The sequence below is a fragment of the Cryptomeria japonica genome, chromosome 1, assembly GCF_030272615.1.
Source record: "Cryptomeria japonica chromosome 1, Sugi_1.0, whole genome shotgun sequence".
NCBI lineage: Eukaryota > Viridiplantae > Streptophyta > Pinopsida > Cupressales > Cupressaceae > Cryptomeria > Cryptomeria japonica.
Window position 1 is genome coordinate 269210600 of NC_081405.1, and position 13931 is coordinate 269224530.

Sequence of the window (13931 nt, forward strand, 5' to 3'; positions counted from 1 at the left end):
TATCCCTTAAGATGACCTATCATGACATAATAGGTCCTATTATGTCATAATAGGTCCTATTATGTCATAATAGGTCATGTTATGAGATAACACCCCTTGACAGGTCCTACTAAGGGGTATAATGTCATAATAGGTCATCTTAAGGGGTTGTGTGACATAATAGGTCTTCTTAAGGGGTCTTATGACATAATAGGACCTATTATGACAAATAATTAATAAAAATGAAGGCAAATTGAAATGTATTTGACAGAAAATTGATAAAGTCAGGGCGATCCAACCACCCCTTTTGGTCCAACGTATTCGCCAATTTTGAAATGGCCGATACAAAATATTTGCCACTAAAGTTTTCGCTGGATTTTAGTAGATTGTTCAAGCAACCAATTATGTATGAATATATTGTCAAAGACTTTGAATAAATATGAGAAAGTTAATCTTGTTATTGGTATTTATGAAATGGACTACTATGAAAATAATAGCAACTAGAAATGTTGCTAGGAGTAAAATGCTCTACCATGAGTGTCATGCCCAACTCTTGGGCACGAACGGAATTTTTTTTTTTAAAAAAATACTTAACTAATTATCGACTAACTAAATTAAAATAATGCAACTTAGTGCGATTAACTTAACTAAATAATGCATCTTTGGTTCGGCCTCAACTACGTTAGTATCATTCTGGTAGTTAAGTCCAATTTAGTAATAAGGATGACTAGGTTATTCCATGCGCTAGATTTTCTCCAAAAAGGAAATTCACTAAGCTACATTGATAAATAATTTAAAGTTCAAGTGTAACGATTAATTTCAAATTTAAGCTTCTCAAATTTTATCTTACTTTCTTATCCTCTAGAATTTTTTATTTAATATTCATCATGCCTTAAAACACCTTATTTAATTTGGACCTCCATGAGTTAAAATTACGTTGCATTCATGTACTAAATTTGGCCCTATTTGGCCCTACTAAATCTTAGTAATTACACCCCTAATATATTTATTTAACACTAACTCACCTAGGTACTTAAATCATTTTATAACGTTCCTTCTTCTTATTATCACAAGTGTTCAAAATTTATCTTCACATCTATCAACTTTAATACCAATTAATTACCAATTTTAATCCTACTAATTTCATATATACCTAAATATATAAATCTATATATACGTATATATATATATATATATATATATATTTTTGAATATATATATATATATATATATATTTTTGAATATATATATATATATATATATATATATATATATATATATATATATATATCTACGTAATTACCCATACATGCACTTATTACTTTATACTAATACTTATCCTTTTAAACGCCATTTCCCCCCCCTCTCATATTTTAAACTTTATGAGTGTTGCCCTAACCCGAAATTAGGGTTAGGGCGAAACACGTCATACCCACATATGTTTGTTTTATTTAAAATTTAACTCTAAATTTCTTTTCGCACTTCCTACTTCCCTAACCCTAACTTGCTGAGCTTTGTTATTTTCTTGTTTTTTCATTGGTGTGTGTTTTGCGGGCTTGTGCAGGGGGGAACGGTGCGAAGGGAACCGGGAGAGGAGGAGGCGATCCGAGGGCACGCAGCGGCCGAAGCAAGGAAGCGGGAGAGGTTTCTGGGCGGCGCCACCAGTGGGTCTCTCCACTGCGTGGGCTGCGGCCCGCACAGTGGGCACAACCCGCTGTGCAGGTCGCGGCCCGCACAGTGGTGCGGCCCACTGTGTGGGTCGCGGCCTGCGCAGCGCCGCTACCCCCGTGAGGGCCACGGCCGGCACACTTGGTGCTGTCGTGGTGACCTCTACAACCCTCCGCGATGAAGTTGTTTTCCTTTTTTTTTTTAAAAAACGGATTAATCATTGTCTAGTATTATCTTTTTTTTCTTTAATATTTATAACGATATATATATATATATATATATATGTTCTGTTTAAATTTGTGGAACAGTGGTTTTATATGGTCTGTCAGTTACAATGTATATACTTGATTTTATTTGGATATATATATATATATATATATATATATATCTGTGTGTGTGTGTGTGTGTGTGTGTGTGTGTGTGTGTGTGTGTGTGTTTCATGAGTATATCATTGAATCTCTATCTGTAACAGGTTTATGAGCAATGAGTTTTCTCTTTTTTATCAGACATGGATTCAGTTTTCATCTTATATATATATATATATATATATATATATGTATATATGTTTATATCTACATATATATATATATATCTTTATATATATTTAAAATGTGGAAATGGGTTTAATAAAACCCCCCCTTTTTTTTTTGTTTCTTTGCTGGAATATAACTGAATATCAGACTGTAATCCATGAGGGTAAAATGTATTCAAATGTATATATATAGATATATTATCTCTCTTTTTTTTTTTTTTGCTATTCTTTTAAAAATAAGAAAATATAACTAACTTTATTTTCTAACCACATTTACAAAATGAAAAGGCAAGCAGATTTTAGTGTTATTACAGCTGCAACCAATGTTGCCTAATATGCATTTAAACAATAACAATTGATGATGTATTACCAAAAAAACACTACATTTTTCATTTCTTTTCAAAAACTTATTAGTACACAAAAATAACTTTCTGTCATAATACAGTCCAGCAAGTAAACATTAACTTAAACTTAATACCTATAAGAAAATATTTCTATTCCTTCATTACTAGGTAACACTAACTAGAGTGTGGGCATTATACCCCTTTTTTGAAACTTATTATTAGTAAAGATGAACACAAAGATTTGGGAAAAATACACATTTACCTTTTTTTTTCCTTTCCAATACATTGCTTTTCTATTTGGAAAATAAATACATCATGGCCTATCTTTTCTTTTACAAGCAATCATGGAGTACAAAATCCTCTTTCCTTATGAATAACAAAATCTAGCTCCTTTCCTTTCTTTTTATTTACAGCTCCCAAAAGAGAATAAAATGTCTTCTTAACTAATTTCTGCAACATAAACAACAACATGGTCTTTCAACACTTCTTTTCCCATTCCCATGCAACCTGCAAAAACAACACACCTTGACCATGGGAAGCTCACCTCCCAGCCTAGGCTTACTAGAAGCCACCCCCGAGCTTGGAGAACCAAGCACTAGACGGGTTACAAACATGCAAACCCCACAACAAACATAAAACAAACACATTTACATTCAAATATCCCTTCCCAAGCTACACATTCACCACTTTCATGGTGACTCTTCCATGGGTGGAAGTGGACCAAGTACCTATGGGGAGAATGCATGCCAAAAAAAAACAATACTACATTAGCCACCTCATGGCAACACAAATGCAACCCAAATACTTTCACAACCTTATGCCCCCCAAAAAGGCTCAAGGCCATATATGCTCCCCTTATGACCCCCAAATGCATACACATGGCTATGCATCAAGGGTCACCAAGGACTCCCTTGAGAACACTCTCCATAAGGAGAGCCTCTCACCCATGGCTGTCAAACTCCTTCCACCCCAAGATCTTCCTACCCTCCCAAGGATAGGAGATCTTGGACACTCCCAAAAAAAAACCACAAGAAACACAAACAAATACATAGAAAGGAAAGCTACACATAATAACTTCAACCAAAAACTTCATAAGCACAATCTTACAAACAACTCTTTCATTTCACAAAACAACACAAATTATCATTTACAACATAATAAGAGGAAGAAGGGAGTAACCAACCTTATTCTGCCAAAAGGTTTGCTAACTTTAGTTGGGGATGAGCTGCCCAATTTCCACTATCTTTTCTCCCAAAATTCCACTAAAAATGCCAACTCCTACTAACTTTTTCCAAAACAAGCAAAATCTCCAAGAAAGGAGAGTGGGTGATTACTCACTAAGTTTGCAAATTCTTGCCTAAGAAGGCCTCTCACACACTTCCCAACCCCTTGGGTGAGGTGTGAGTTCCCATTGGTTGCCCTTCCCAAACTCTTGCACATTACTCAAATTGGAAAGGGAAAAGGTGGAAGAGGATGGGGAAGAGAGTTTAACTCCTAAGGGGAAGGTTCTCTATCCTAGGAAGAACTTTCTAAGTTCAATTTTCGTGCATCTTGGAATTGTCACTTTTTGAAGTGACTTCATAGTCACATGGGAGAAGCCACATGTTGCAAAACACCCCTAACCCATAGGTATACCCTTAGGACCTTTGGAAAAGCCTAAAAACTTACCCTAGGAGTCCATTAAACCCTTTGGAAACTCCACTGAAGTTTACCTACGGGTCAAGCATGAGTTGACCTCTCCCATGACTCCCTACCCAAGACAAATTTGGGACCACACTCATGTTTTTGAATTGGCTTTGGTAGAAACAAAACTCCCTCCAAGAGACAAGTCAACATCAATGACACTTAATCAGCACATGTGTCAAGTGACACAACAAAATTACAATATAAAAATCACACATGGAAAATGGGTCTCTTGAAGGATTACACACTTACATATAAATCAAATTTTACACTCAAGCATTATTTACACATCACAAATAAAATACATTACAAGGGGAGGGGTGTTGTCTCTCCAAATAGACAACTCCCGGCTTAACAAACGCACATCGGTCTAGGCTTGATTCTCCATTAAATTCCATGGTCACATGGATAATTTTCCTGCGCATCTCAATTAACACATTAGTAACTCCAAATAATCACAATTATTCATAATCAAATACATGGATTCCATTGCAAATCAAACACTCATACATTAGGCAACAATAATCCAATATCTCATTTGTTTTCAAATTCAATTTTCACATAAACAATTAACATAATTTCCCAAAATTGAACCATTCATAAATAAGCATCATTTTCTTTCATCAAAATAAAATCCTGCAAATTTCCAATAATGACATTCACCATCATACTGCAATTCTACTCTAGTAACATATCTAAAGTTTCATAATCATCATGCATGAAATAAAACATCAACATATGTCAGTGTGATCCAAATCATGGAATCATATAAGTTCTAAGTCCATAATGCATAAAATAAAGCATCCAAAATAGTCTCAATATGCAAATAACTGAAAATGTCAAACTGAATCGGGGTAGGGCCTCACAATGAGATATTATTTGTTGTCTTTTTGTAACTAAGTATGATTAACTATTAGCTTTATGTGTTTTGAGTAGCTTTTGGGCTATAACTTGTTATTTATGTAGATAGTATAAGTTTTCCCGGATTGATTTTGGATTATGGCTAATGTGTAGGCACCTTATATTGTATCTACTCTTTGATCTCTTTAGTTCTTGATATCTAATATAAAAAATATTTTGTCCATTCCAAAAATTTCTAACTAAAGATATAACATTTATACTCAATTATTAATAATTTCATAATTATCAATTTTCTAAAAAATATATTTGCATTCATCCCAATATTTTCTTAATTCTTTTATATAGATGTTCATTTATATATTTAATTAATATTCTTGCAATTCTTAATAAATAGAAATGCATTTATCTATTTACTTCTCTTTAATTAATTAGTTAATTTAGTTATGTCAAATATTATATTATATTTATTTTATTTAAAATTAGCATGCACAAATTTTATTATTTAAATTAAATTAAATTATAAGTTTTTGAAATATTATTTCTTGAACCAAGATCAAATGTTTATCACCTATAATAAAATTTAATTCCAACCAACCTCAACATTATTTATGTTTGAAATATAACACACTCAAATATATCATTAGTAGACTTTTGTTCATTAAGTAATAAATAATCTAATTAAATATTTAATTAATACACCAAAATACATGATCAATAAAATACAACCATATAAATAAACAATAAATCCACACAATATCCATCCATAACATAATAAGGATAACCAACAAGTAACATATCTATATCTAAATGATAATCAAATGAACCAAAGAATAATAACTCAAAGAGGTCAACACTTTGGGATATTGCATAATCTTCTATTAAAAGAGGTAGGCCCAAACATCAAATAAATAAAGTTACTCCTTGTGAAAGATGTCTTCATTTTTTCAAGTAGCGCCTTTTTTTATCAAATTATTTTCATATGATTTTTATTTATTTAATATTTTTAATTATTAAGGAGGATTTTTTTTTCCAAAATGTTAATTGGTTGAAAAATAATTTATCTTGTGAATCTATCTAAATAACCTACCACTCAATCACATGAGAAAGATTATGAGCATTTCGTTAGTAATGATATATGAAAAACATCATGAATCCTAGAAAGTAAAGGTGTAAGTGCTAGATAATATGCCATGGAATTGATATTTTCTAAGATCTCAAAAGGTCCTACATAATGTGAAGCCAATTCAAATGTATTTTTTAACTTAATTTAAAAATGTAAAGGTCTAACCCTCAAATTCACTCTTTAACTTTAAATGGTCTAAAACTTCTCTTTTGATTTGGACATCTCTTTTTCTATCTACAGATTTCTTTAGCATCTCCTTGCTAATTTGAATCTATATATCATACTCTTGAAACACATTTAGTCCAATCACAGCCCATTTATTTAGATGATTTCAACCAACTAGTGTTCTATGCTTCCTCCAATACAAAGATTTCCATTTAAGAGATGCATGAAATGAGTTATTATAAGAAAATTCTTTAAGTGGTAAGAGTTACTCCCACTTTGCTAGTGGTCTATACAATAATTCTAAGCATGTCTTATATTACTTGATTGACTCATAATATTTTCTTAGTAGTCTTTGGATGATATGATTAACTAACCTCAAGATTATATCTAGTCTAAGTACTCCGCAAAATTCCCCAAAATCTAGAAGTGAACAATCTGTCTATTTTGATTTTGATTGTTCTCTCTCTCACCGCAGAGGTGCTGCTACTTGGTGGAAGGATGCTACTGAAGATCACTTGACAGTTAATGTTGATTCCGTCGACTCCTCTCGAGATGAGGTGCCCCTTACCGCTAATGAAGCCTTCATTGTCCCTCTTGTTACTGTTGTTGTTGCCTCTTCTGCCCTCGTGGCTCCTACTTATGTTGCTTGTGCCCCGTAACTCTACTCTACTCTACTCCCGGTGATTTTGCTCTTGTTGTTTTGTAGCAACAACCCATTGTTGATCTTCTACAGTAGCCTGGCAATAACTCTGCGGGGCCCTCCCCACCTGATTATTCTTTGAATGTTCCTAATGACAGTGTTTCCTAGATGGTTGTTTGTCGTAGGCGGAAGGGGAAGTTTGCCCCCCTTTTCCAAACCCCTCCTTTTCAAGTTTTGGGAGTTTCACCCTACTCTTGAGTTGGGCTTTGGGTTGTTTCAGGTTTGACAGGTTTCTTTGTCTGTCTGACCTTGTTTGTTTAGGGTTAGTACCCCTTCTTAGTTTGTCTCTATTTGTCGGCTATAAGCTGTTGTATGCTAATTGATAACCTTTCGGCTATGTGAAAGGTCAACGCCTTAGTTAACATTATTTTTTTTAATAAAAAACAATCTCTATTTTAATTAACCATTTCTACTTTAATTTATATAATCATATTTATTTTATTAAATTTTTTAAAATAATGAAATAATGAAAGTACCTTAAATTGAAAAATATTTATTATTGAAAAGGCCATTATTGGCTGTATCCTTCAAGTGGGAAATATGAGAAAAATACAAAAGGATTTAAAAAATTATCATAAAGAGAAGGAAAAGTTTATTTTCATTTGCTCATCTTTTTTGTTTTGAAAAAAGAAACTCTCCTTCCTCCTTTGAAAGAATGATTTAAAAATATTACAAAGCTTAGATTTGGTATTATAAAAGTTGTTGAAGGTTTATGCGTCAAGGAAAAATCTCCTCTTTATTGTTTGTAAATTTTTTGTATTAAAGAAAAGTTTTTTCTCTTTTCATATCCAAAATTGGCAGACGTGACCTCTTTGGTATAAGATTGCTTTAAATGAATTTTCATTTTCATATTTATTATTTAATTTGAAAAAAAATGTCAATAAAGGAGAAGGTTGTGGTAGTTTTTCCCCAAAATTCTTTTGTGCTTTGGAATGTTGGTTATTGTTCATTTTGGGGATCTAAGGGTATTCTCAAAATGTGGGAATTTTATATATTTTGGAAGATAGGAATTTAAGGTTTCACATTAAATTAATTAATTATTAATTATATATTTATAATTGTTTAAAACTTTTTCAAAAATAAATTTTTAAATTGAAAATCATGTTTGATAGTTTTAATTTGTAGAAAGAAAATTTTTTTTGGTATTTTCAAATTATATATCATTAGATAATGTGTCATAAAATTTTGTATTTTTTTGTATGTCATGTTTAAATTGTAAATTTTTTACATCAAACAATTATGATTGACATATATAAAATGGGGAAGCACCCATCTCATTAAGAGGCTATGCATTTTGTGGATGAGGATAATGTGTTAGTGGCTTGCATAAGAGATCTTCTACAAGAATATCTATTGACCTTCAAAGATTATAACAAAGGATATGAGGCTAATAATTGTCTCTTCACCCTTGATAGATGTTTTGAGATGCATTTGTATGATAGCAATGTCAAGGCTCGATCTACCATCATGCACTTACAAACGTTTTCAGGAAAAAGAGTGTCAAATATTACTGTATTCCCATGGAAAACATTCTTGAAGAGGTTTCGTAAGTGTCATGCAAATGATATCAATGATCTTAAAGGTTGGGCTTGATTGTTGCCTAGGATGAGAATCACTTTTTTGAAATTAAGTGGTATGTGATCTTAGTGGAGAATGAGGACTTTCTTGTGTAGAGATTTCTAAGAGGGTTAAAATCTTGTTTTAGTAGTGGTGTTCAAGTGCTAGAACTAAAAAAGTTAGAGGTTCTTATTGAGAAAGCCAAAATGATATAGGAGGATTTGGCTACCGACAATGGTGGTCAAGTGGTAATTTAGGGTCTAGATGTCTTAGTCTCATTTTAGGACACATTTCAGTACCTCCTAGGACTTTGCAATAGGAACAACATAAACCTTAACAAAACCCTTAGAATGGGTAAGGTTTTGGTGCACATTCATATTAGTAAAAGGTGTTCTACACCTTGCATAATGTTATAATGTAATCTACTATAATTTGTAATGCACCTAGGGGATTTAAGGATGTGTGCATCAAATGGGGTTAACATTCTTGGGGCAAATTTGTTTGTTGTATGTAATAATAGCTTAAATAATTAATGTGGGTTTGCACATTGGGATACAAATTTAATATTAGAAAAACTTAGTATGAAAAAGTAAATGAGGGGGAAAATGATTTTGTAAGCTCATGGTATTAGTCACATGGTTTATGTAATACCACTTGGTGTTTTGTGGAAGCTTATGTTTATAAAGTGAACATGAGTAGTTATCTAACGTTGGCTATTTTGGCTAAGGGGTTTGCTTGTGAGAGCATCTCTTGATTACACATATGTGGGTTTGAAACATGGCATGGGATGTGTAGTTACATTCTTATTCACATGAAGTGCATGTCGAGAACTTGATATTTTAAAAGTGTTCATGGAGACTTTGGAGATGCGTTAAAAATGTTTCATTTTTAAATAATACATGGATGATGGATGCTTTTCGAGGCTAGGATTTTTCCTCCTGAGGGTTTTTTTAGGGTATATCTTATGCCACCTTTGATGATATGCTGGTTGTTATTTTGCATATGGATTCTAAATACTTGTTTACATTGATTTCTCTATTTGTCTTGTGTAGAAATTGTCATAGTTGGTTGCAAATTTCCTTTCATTTGGTATTAGAGCCATGGTTTTGGTTGGTATAACCCTTATATGAGTAGATCTGGTGCATAGTTAAATCTAGGGTTTTACAAGAAATAATGAAGACATGGAAAGGTATCATGGTTTTGTGTAAGTTTTTTTTGTTGCAAATTTGAGGTTTTGAGTTTGTAGATTTGTGGTTATTTTTTGTAGATATGGGAATATAAATATAAGTTGGAAAAATGTTTTTCTTTGGTGTTCATTATGAGGTTTTTATATGGGAAGTTTCGCACATGACCCTCTCGCACAAAATGGACCTTGCCATTGGATCTCGAGGACTGTGAGATGAAAATTGACTGGGAAGTTTCCTTCTAGCCCTTGTGTATGGCTCAAGGAGGGCTAGAGGCCAAAAAAAAATTATTCCCTTTAATCTTTTGTAGAATTTTTTTTTTAAATTCCCTTTTTAACACTATAAAATTCTCTCAAATTAAGCAAAGAACCATCTAAAAATAATGCTCCTTTTTTAAAATTCTCAAGAGCAAAGTTGCTTAATCTTGAAAAGATCCATAATTCCCACTATCAACACTAGACATGAAATAAATCACTCAATTTCCAATACAAATATAAAACATGAGAATCAAGCTTGATATTAACACGAAAAATGATGTAGTAGTTGAAGATTCCTCATAAAAATCTTAGAAAATGTTGACTCCTATAATATTCTTGAAAGAATTGATCTTAGAATGAAGAAGCAATTGAAATTATTTTACTTGGTTTCTTATTGTTTAAATCATGCAATTTGATGATGATCATTCTATGTACATAGAAAAGATGCTCTATTAATTGGAGAATAAACATCACTTCGACGCATTCTGTCAAACAGTTCACGTGCCTTGTCTGAGCTTACACATTTTGCATGCATGTGAACCAGATCAGTTGCAGCTACAAGTGACAAAATTCCTCTATCGTTTATCCTACGACAGATGTTCATACCGTGTTCCATAGCTCCCATCTTAGCGCAGGCTGGGAGGATGCTGGCAAAGCTTTAGACCTGACAATCGCATTTGATTGTAAGTTTCTAAAGCGTTTGCATGAAACCATTTTGTTCATATCCTGTAATCAGGGCTTTCCATTAGACCATATTTCTTTTAGGCATTCTGTTAAACAGTTCACGTGCCTTGTCTAAGCTTACACATTTTGCATACAGGTTTACCAGGACAATTGCAGCTACACGACCTGACAAATTACCTCTACTGTTTATCTTGTGATGACGTCCATACCCTATTCCAAAGCTCCAATTTTCACAAGTCTGGGGGAATGTTGACAGAGCTTTACATCTGCTAATCACATTTGGTTGAAAGTATCTAAATTAAACTCATTTTGTGCATATCCCCTGCTTTCATAGCATTCCATGAGACCACATTTCTTTGTGGCATCCGGTCAAACGGTTCGCGTGCCTCGTCTATGCTTCCAAATTTTGGATAAATGTCTACTAGAGCAATTCGACTGTATCATGCCCTTTTGTTATGCTTTGATGGATGTCTACCCTGTTAGGAAGCTCCCCTAGCCCAGGCAGGTAGTACGCTGCAAATAAAAACTGATGTGGACGGAAACCTGATTGTTCCATACGGTGAAACTTCTACGCGAGAACACTTCGAATTAGAATGATAACCGTGCTGTTTATTTGGACGGAAGGATGAGGAAAGGATTGTTATGTGAAGGACTGGGCCCACAGCCACCTAAGCGGTCACAGCTGGGGCCGACCTGCCAAAAAATCAAACTAATAAAATGTCTTCGCGGATAAATCATTTAGAATTCTCCTGATGTATGTCATTCAAGTTTGTTGGATTTGTCACTTCCTCGTGGCATTTACCCAGCCACTCAACATGGATAGCGATTTTCGTTTTTTTTTTTTGAAACTGATTATGTAGCATTTCAATCTGTTGTTGATGGACATGATGCAAACTTTAGGGTACTGCCTTTTGAATGCTTGCAAAGTACTCTGAAGAAATTATGGAAGTTTTCCAAAAAAATGCTCAACTGAATACAGAAGCCAAAATTCCATTGATTGGGTTAGGGACTGTTGCTGTTGATCAGAATGAGGAGGTCATTGAGGCAGCCGTGACTACAGCTCTCGAGGTGTATTTCACTGTCCACAACATAAGTTTAACAATTGCCCTCTATAAAACCAATTAACAGAATAGATTAGTATATTCTAGCTTCTGTTTTGTAGTTTTTTCAGTTCTACAGTTGGGTTGGCTTGGAACCACTATTGAAATTAGTTGGTAGTGTGTCTGATGCATTTGAAGGCTGATTAATTGGCTCTGTACACTTTGATTTGTTTTCATCCATCCTGATGGATCGCTGAGTCTGATTCAAACATTGGTGTAAATAAAATTTATACAGTATTTTCAAAAGATTTTTATTATTTAAAGATATCAGATTTTCAAAATTCATAATAGTAGTCAATATTGTTTTTGGATAAAGACCGTCTAAGAGTTTTTGAACCAAAATTTCTGATCAATTTTTCTTGTAGTTCTGTAGTATTTTGATGATGAATCTTGGAGTGTGATATTAAATATTGATTCAACAATTTTCGCAATATCTATTGATCAATTTCTTATAATATTAATTTATAATTGTAATTGTGAGTGACTAATTTAGTACCATTAATTTTAAAGCTCATCACAAATATCAAAGAGTTGAAGTTCAATTGGTTGAGCATAATTGATGAGGGTAATGGCATGTTCCTTGATTATGCTATCTATCAGGGTTCAAAACCCCTAGAGATAATGATATAATAGATGAGACTAGGATTGTGTGCCAGCAAATTTTGACAAAAAGGATTCTTGAATCCTCGATTTTTAATCAAAAGATATCGACATAAATTTGCACTTCCATATCAAATAACAAAACAAACTTGTAAATGATATAAAATCCACTCTAAAATTAGATTTCTTCACTTCTAAAATTAGATTTCACTTCTATATCTTGCAGCACCATTGACTTTGATATAATAATTAGAGGTACAAAATGGTATTTCTCATATGGATTTCAATATCAAATCCTTTTTGCCTTATTTATATCTTGCAGCACCATTGACTTTGATATAATAATTAGAGGTACAAAATTGTATTTCTCATATAGGTTTCAACATCAAATCCTTTTTATTCTATGTTAGATATACTTTTGCAGTAGGATTGGCTTGTAGTTGTGATTGATTCTATGTTAGATATACTTTTGCAGTAGGATTGGCTTGTAGTTGTGATTGAACATTTATGACATTGGGCAAAAAAAATTTCCAGTTATATTCAGGTTCTACAAGTTGAGACTGTTTGGAAACATTGCTAGGTAGTGTGATTGATGACTTTAAATGGTAATTGTTAAGTATAATTTTAGTAATCTTAGTTATCCTGATATATCATTTTATGCTGAAGGTGAACATTTTTCTATTACTATTTCTTCTATATAACTCACCATTGATGAGGTTACGGTACCCTTTCTATTCTAAGCTACATATTCTTTTGCATCACAAGACGAAAGTTGTGAGTATTAATGCAATTGCGTTGTTACTTTCAAACCATTATATTTGTAGGTAGGTTATCGACACTTTGACACAGCAAGCCTTTACAACTCAGAGCGTCCACTTGGGAAAGCTCTGCACGCTGCTTTTCAAAATGGACTTGTTAACAGGGAAGATGTAATTGTCACCACCAAACTATGGGATACCCAACATAACGACCCTGTCACTGCAATCAAGAGTAGTTTGAAGTATGATTTCCTCGTTACAATTTCAGCCTTAAATATTATCTCCATATTGCAGAACTTCTATGGCCTTAGATTGGTGATAATTTTAGTCTATGGCCTTAGAATGAGAAGGGTTACTTTTTGTCAAGTCTAGGGGCCAGTCCAAGAATGAAATTGCAAAATCAAGACTATGAAAGTGAAAATTGCAAGTAATGGTTGAAGTGTTGGTTAAAGTTGTAAGATATCTTTGCAAGGATCATAAGCCTTTCCCCCAAACCTGTTAGGGTTCCCACAGATACTGAGAGGGGGGGGTGAATCAGTATCTGACCGGTAATGTAATTTTCTTAAAACTGAATATGCAGAACATAAAGTAATAGTATACCAGTATGCAAGAATTAATGTAAATAACAAAATCAAAAACATCCACATGAAAAGAACATCATAACACAAGATGTTTAACGAGGAAACCCGGTGTGGGAAAAACCTCGGTGGGATTTGTGACCCACAATATTCACTTA

At 33.2% G+C, this 13931-nt stretch overlaps 1 protein-coding gene across 1 annotated transcript; it reads left to right on the forward strand.

Annotated features, from left to right (window-relative positions):
• The first annotated feature begins 11514 nt into the window (after positions 1–11514).
• LOC131075717 (aldose reductase-like) lies at positions 11515–13567 on the forward strand. The gene is made up of 2 exons (XM_058012589.1): positions 11515–11805; positions 13262–13567. Exons 1-2 carry the CDS (start codon positions 11653–11655, stop codon positions 13565–13567), a joined length of 459 nt encoding a protein of 152 aa, XP_057868572.1. The 5' UTR covers positions 11515–11652.
• Positions 13568–13931: the final 364 nt, after the last annotated feature.